Genomic DNA, 7,398 nt, shown 5'->3' with positions numbered 1-7,398 from the left:
AGATTTAAAAGCTGCAAAAGTGCACTACTCTGTCTTTTGAGAACACAATGAAATATGATAGAATTTGTGTTTTTTTGTTTGTTTTTTTTTATTAAAAAAGTTATCAGTGACTATTGTTCTCAATCACTAAATAATTGGTTGTTAAATTGTTTAGATATAATGTAATATTGGTACAGTTAATAAACCTTCTCAAGTAGATCTTGCAAACATGAATAAAATCTTGATTTTTTTAAAAGTGTTTGCCTTTTCAATTATAAATAAAACATTACATTTACAAATGTGTCCTTGGTTTAGATGTTTTGTCAATTACATTAGCAGGAAATCTAAAGTGAAACTACATACTGATGAAGATGCAGACATGTATGTTGAAGGCAAAAAAAAGGAGTGATGTGGCACAAAAAATAAGAGAGCAAGGTGTGGTGTATATTGTGTGTGCATTAAATGCTTTTTGCACACTCCACCAAATATATTGTCACCGGGGTTTTTTTTTTTTTTTTACTGGGCTAACCGTTCAAGGAAACCATGTCCATGGAAATCTGGAAAACCTGCAATTCATCATCCTCTGCTAATCTGCACAAACACAAACACACGTATGCACACACACAGACACACAAACTTGAGCACTCCCCATTCCTCTGTGCAATTTAATGTCACCAAATAATAATTACTTTAAGGAAAGTTCTACACATCTCATTTATTTTTTGATTACAGTAACTATTAGTACTTGCCCCTACTCTAAAACCTAATTAAACTCACACACGGACACACACACACACACACACACACACACACACACACATACACACACACACTTTCAGAGCTATAGGAACACTGAATTATTCAGAAATGCTCAGTAAATATGGACACATACAAGGGGGCAGAAAGAATCATCATCTAAGAATTGGGAGACAGAAAAAATTCCAAATGAATGAAAATTCATGTCTTAGTTGCATTTCAGTTGTTTTAAAATGTTTTATATTAAAACATAATGTTAATTATGTTATTATTATTAATATTGAAAGACAGAGTATCTGCTCCAGTGAAATTGAGCTTAGTAGCGAATTACATGTGGTCACCATTGTACCCCCATAAAATACATTTTCAGCCCAGTACCCCCTAATCCAGTGGTGTCAATTCACATGTTAGTTCAACGCAGTCAGCACAATCTAATCTGGAGTGGGTTGAACTGGAAAATAACAACATAATAGCCTTTAAATAATAAAAACATCTCATTTATTCCTTTGTTTTAGTGCAAAAAAGTATAAATACATTAATCAATTCTTTTAGAAAACACTATGAACAACCTAAAATTTCTGGAAAAAAAGAGTGCAGTTTTAACAATATTTTGCCTCAGTTACACATTGACATAGTTTTGTTATTTTATTCATTTATATATTTCATTTTCATTTATTTCAATTGATATTTAATTATGCATATTGTAAATCTGACAACATAAAATATTTATAGAATAAAAATGGTTTTATTTAAAATGTTTTTTTTTTAAAAATTGATTCATTTAATATATTCTTAAATAAATGGTATTAACTTCATAAATATTAATTATATTTCAGATTTGTTACATTATTTTTTATTTAACATTTGTATTTATTCTTTATTTTGATTTACATATTTGATCTATTTTACATATTTACACTTATATATTTACTCATTTTCTTGTGCATCACAACTTACAAATCACAATGGAGCTACAAAGTCACATGACATTTAATCACAGGTATCTGGAACTGAGCATACAGTATTCCACATTACTATCAGAGTAATCTTTCAAGTTACTCTGGGATCACTTGGGATTCAGCTGCCACGCTGCTTCCTATGTGATCTGCCTCAAACGTTCGTGCTACATATCAAACACACCTGGGTGGTTTATTTAAGCTGCATACTTCCTCTCTTGCTGTTTGCTTCATGCTTGCTGCTATTACTACAGCCGCTGCTGCCATGATTACTGCATGTTGCCTGCTTTTGTCACCCAAGCATCCACCTGTGGGCTCTGCTTAAAAGCGAAAATGTTCAACTTGTGAGTGGTCTGATTAAATTAGAAGATATTTTAAATGTTCATACATGTACATTGTGTAGTAATCCTGACCACCTGAACGGACTCGGCTCCAAAGTGAAGTCAGATATATGAAGTTAGAAAGATATAAAACATAAAACAAGTTATCCTCCCCTTTTTTTTATTTGTCACGCACCCGCTGGAGTTTCTCCAAGTACCCCAAGGGGTATGAGAAACACTGGTCTAGTGCCAGCAGCCATGAACCACACAAACTGACATTGTCTAACTGTAAAGTCAAGTAACTGTCACTAACCACAAATTAGCTCTTTTATCTACTGTCAGTGGAGAAAAAATCCATTGTAAGACTCTTGTTTCAAGCTTTGTTCTCAGTCACAGAGCTGAACTGATCTGTCACAGTACATCTGTGTGAATGTTTCTCTTCACATGACACTGGAAATACTGCCTCATACATGTGACCATGCAAGGAAGAAGAAAGATTTACATAGCAGTGAAAATCCATGCTACAAAAAATAAATATTTCTGTCATTTGAATGCAAAATCAAGTAAATACTTTTTTAAAACTTATACTTATTTCTACAGACTCTCCTCAAATATCTGAAATCTTGCAACAAAAAACATGAATAAATAGCATACCCAACTAATAACATATTTAGTTAAAAGCAAAATGCACAAGAAAAGTCTTAATACGTTAATCAAATGGGAATCTACATTCTTATACAGAAAATCAGAAAGCCAGCAAAGTGAGTATAAAAACTAACAGCTAAGTGGTGTTGTGTTCCCATAAATATGCCCACAGCTAATTTAATGATACTAAACAAACAATGAAGACTTTATCAGTACAATTGAAAGTCATTAGCAGCCATCTTGGATTTTAAGGATGGTGTTATGAGGTTTCACTGACCTTCTGAAATGCAAATACAACTTCAGACAGCTTTCAGCGTGACATTTCCATCAAGGAGCATGCTATTGCAAATGGGATCCACCCACAAACTAATGGTTAGTGTCACAGTGGTTGAATAGGCATCGTTTAGCTTCAAAACAACTTAGAATAATTATGAACCCGCACCACAGCAGTATTTAAACTTCGTCAAATTTAACAATAAGTCTGTTAACCCTTTGTTTAATGCAAATAAATAAGTAAAGTAAGTAACTAAGATTACATCCATATGCCTTCATTTTGCCATTATTACAGATGGTTAATTGTTTTAGATATTTACATGAATAGTGCTCAGAAGAGCACCTGAAGGCAGCAGCAGAAAGCTTTGAGTAGGTGTTTTATTAATTTATTTTCCTCCATCTGGCCAGTCCCTCTGTCAGCTGAGTGCATCCCGCCAGCAGAGCGCGTCCCTGCTCCTTGTACAGAAAGCGGGGATGCCTGCTGCCACAGCACAAACCCACTCCCCGTTTTCCGTCAAACTGTGATAAGGAATAACCCCGTTGTTGTTTTTTTTTAAACATTGTCAGAAGGCCCATGCACTGGGAGCTTTCTCCCCCACCTACAAACAGGACTCTCCCAGGATGCTGACGAACAGCCAACACATCGGGCACAAAGTGGCAGGATGTCTGATTTTCCTCTCCTTCCGTAAGTCCTCACTTTACTTTCTAATCCTCATGTCTCGGACCACACAGCTGAGAGGGTCGTAATGACGCTAACAGTGAGCAGTTTGTCTTGTTTTTAGGTTTGTTAAGAAGCATGATATTGGAGAGGACACGCGGGTCGAGTGTATTTTCATAACAGTTGGAGAAGTGCGGAGCCATGATCCGCCTCAACTTCCTGAGGAGTTTTTTCAGGCGATTTGCACTTAGCGGTAGCCGTACGTGTTTGTGCGGACCAGTATCTGTAAGCTTATTACTGTTAATCATTGGGGATGGTTTGAAAGCTGTTTGAGTTTGAACAACACAGTATTTGTTTTGGAAAGTGTCCCCTTATCGTGAAAAGCTATGTTGCTTCTTCCTGACACGGCGACGCTGCGCTGGCAGGATCAGAGCCTCCCCGGCTCTATCTCCCAGAGGCTCCAGCTTACTGTTTTCTTTGTCACTCAAGACGTGCGATTTAGCAACAAAAAGTCCCAAGATTGCACATTGGCATCACGTTCATTCCCCCCTTTATTATTATTATTCTACAAGAGTGTACAGAAACTCACGTAGCTTACAGACTTCGAAAACGTGCACGAATTACATTTTTTCTACCTGCTTTGGAGTTGGTTGTTTATAGGACAAACTGCTCTGGCAAACAATTTAGTTGATTTAGCAGAAATAAAATGCATGCAGTGCATGGTTTTCCTTGACAAACCGCAGTATGATCGTGTATATTTTGCACACAGAGATTTACAGAATATTTTGTGTGAACCCTGTCCATTGTGAGAAAGGTAAGCACATAATGTGCAGTTATGGAGTGATTTGCACTTATCGAGTGTCCTTTTACCCAGTGCACCATGTGGTAGGCCATTTGAGCAGAAAGGGATAAATGCTGAGACCAGACAGGAGAGTGTTCCTCACTTACTTGACAATTGTCATGAAATGAAAGGAATAAAAAGTCAAGGTTCTTGATATTTGTTGTAGAGAGGAAAAAAATAAGAGCTCTACAAGACAAAAACATACTATCTTGTTTTAGACTGTGCCGCAGTAAATTATCACAGGTCACACTGATTTATTATTAATTGAAATCGACCAAGGATAATTGGTTTTTAACCTCCACTTAGTCACACTTACATTCCTTCTGTGCTCTCTTTACACCTGATTATGCTCATTCCATTTAAAAGCTTGCTCTTTGGACCATTGCCCCCAGTCTGCTGGTAATGCAGAAAAGTTGCCACATGTCATTCAGGATTTCCTTTCATGCTTAATTCTTGGTGAGGAGTCAAGAAATTGAGGCTAGTCTCAGTTTCACCCTGACTGGATAAGGATGGAAGGCAGCCTTCTAGCTTGGCTTTAACATAAACACATTCTGTGTTTACCAGCAACTATTAAAGTTTGTGGATGTGTCAATAGTAAAATGCATTCTGGGAAATATGTGGTGTCGTGGCCTCTGCTGCAATCGATCCTGTGCACAAACTAAAACTGTGTTTGGCTCTGAGTCAAGCATGTATGGATGGCTGTCACACTCTGACAAGGTTGTCTGCCCCCCTCGTTTGTAATATAGTAACATCGCAGCTCAGCTGGTGTTTGCAGAGTGGGTGACATTAGGGTGCCACATGCGCTGTATTTCATTAATGTTGTCCATGAAGTTTCAACAGGCCGTTATTTCTACTGGTTTGCAGCTGAAGGACAGTTGATGAAGAGCAGCACCTCCCAATTTAACGCTACAGAACAGTCTGAGTTTGCATGAACTGCATTTCAGCTGTGGCATCCGTGGTAGCTCCACAAAACTGCAGATTTTTGTGCATTATCTAATAAGTTAATTGCAGCAAAAACACTATTTATTTTCAACTTATTTTAAAATAAGAAAAAAGGGGTTTTAGTTGCTTGGTGACATTTTCATTTCTAGCAACATCTCAAAGGCTATTGCTCTTTTAGCTTCAGAATTTGAGTTACAGACAGCCATTTATCTCCCAAAATAATAATAAAAAACAACATCACTACCCTACTGTACGACAACCGAATTCAAGGGCGATAAAAAAGATTGAGAGGTTGATGTAAGAGATGGTTGTGAAGCGAGAGAGCTGAGCCACAGAGCACATCTTTTAGACAGCAGTGTTTATCATGACCCATAACTATGGTCACATGTCCTGGAAGAAATAAGCCACTAAACTGTGAAACAGGTAAGTGTCAAACTATCTTTCTGCCAATAATAATAATATAAAGCGCTTAGTCTACCAGTAAGAAGTATTTAAAAATGTAGAAATGCAAAGCGCAGTTTACACCAGACTAAATGAAGAAGCTGATCTCATGTATTATGGATATTTTGTTCATCCATCTCGTGTTATTATTCTCAGTTCAGTGGTCTCCTTATTACAGTAGTTCCCAAACTTTTCATGACATTAATTTCAAGGCCCCGCCTACTACCACATGCAACCCAATGCTTACAAAGAAACTTACAAAGAAATGTGCCACAAAATAGTCTTTAGTTTACTGGCTGTTACTTAAAACCATGCCAGTGGCAGAAGGAATTACAGTGTGGGGCGTTTTAAATCAGGAAACTCTACAAACTACTTCAGGTGAGTTGAGCTTTCAATGAGACAGATGCTGCTTTAGTAAAAGAAAAAAACCTTGCTACCACAGTTGAGTAATTTCTTTTTAAAAAATCAACAGGCTTTTCTTTGTGTTCTGGATGAGAAGTCCCCAAGTGGCGTCATAACTTTTTTGCCTTCGATCTGTCAGATGCTAATATTTTCAGACATACAAGTAGTCTCTCTTCACTACCCACCATTACCATTACCTGGTCAAGCCTAGGGTGAGATATGCCTCATCATATATTCTTTTACATGTTTTGTTGTTTTGTTTTGTTTTTGTTGGTTGAAATCTCTGTTCTTGATTCATCATAATTAGCCTACTGGTACTTTCACAGATTTGTCCATGTTTTGTTAGCAGTATAAAAACTATAAGTTTTATTTGGCCTTGCTGTGCTCCCCCCTTGGGCCCATGCTACCAGATGGGAAACCACTGCCTTATTAGAAGCTTCATTCATAGAATTTGTTTTATATGTTTACCTGAAATAAGATATTTTCCTAAGAGTTAGCTTTTGTCTTATTTATAAAAAATGCATGAAAATGCATTGCTGTGTTGAAAAAAATATCTTGAACTGATAGCGACCACCTCGCAACGAGAAGTTGTGGTACAAAAGAGGATTTATTCAGGAATAGCCATGGACAAAAGGAGAAAAGTAAACACTTTTCCAGACAAGATGGTATAGGAGATTGAAGCCAGTCTACCCGTATTATTCTTTTGATTGAATAGTCAAATGACAAAGAAAGCCAAACACTCAGATAGGGAGGGTGTTACTGCTGGACTGAACATGTTAGGGAAAAGAAACAGAGCCAGAGTTGTTCATAAACTGTTTACAATTTGCAAAGCATTTTTTAACTTTATGGTCTTAGTCCCTAAAAGAAAAAAAAAGAACAAGTCAATCATTCTGGTTTATCATTTGTTGTATTTCTAGTTAAATCAAACCTACATAATGTTGTAAGTACTCTATATTGTATCTCTATGCACTTTTAAGCTTTTAATACACAGTATGATGCAATTGGCATTGGAAAGCAGTTGTAAAGATGATTCCTTAATGCAGCCAGGGGTGCATTTGTATACCCACTGTTACTGCTAGTGTCCCAGAATCCCGTCTCTGAACGTGTCCTGAGTGTTCACACCTGTATTTAGCGCTGTCCACTTGTGATGTGATCAGCCAGGAGGCACGTAACTACCAAGTAGAC

General features: G+C 37.0%; 1 protein-coding gene across 3 annotated transcripts in view; it reads left to right on the top strand.

Annotated features, from left to right (window-relative positions):
• Window positions 1–3,396: 3,396 nt before the first annotated feature.
• Window positions 3,397–7,398, top strand: part of b3glcta (beta 3-glucosyltransferase a) — a 118,830-nt gene continuing 114,828 nt past the window's right edge. For all 3 annotated transcript variants that reach the window (XR_006011423.1, XR_006011422.1, XM_041993866.1), the window contains exon 1: window positions 3,397–3,614. Coding sequence is in view for 1 of the 3 variants with exons in the window: in XM_041993866.1 (XP_041849800.1) it covers window positions 3,551–3,614 (64 nt within the window). In the remaining 2 variants the exon portion in view is untranslated. The remainder of the gene's footprint in view (window positions 3,615–7,398) is intronic.

The sequence above is a fragment of the Melanotaenia boesemani genome, chromosome 9 (assembly GCF_017639745.1).
Source record: "Melanotaenia boesemani isolate fMelBoe1 chromosome 9, fMelBoe1.pri, whole genome shotgun sequence".
Classification (NCBI taxonomy): Eukaryota; Metazoa; Chordata; class Actinopteri; order Atheriniformes; family Melanotaeniidae; genus Melanotaenia; species Melanotaenia boesemani.
Note: the sequence above shows the minus strand (reverse complement) of the source record. Positions and strands in the feature narration are given on the sequence as shown.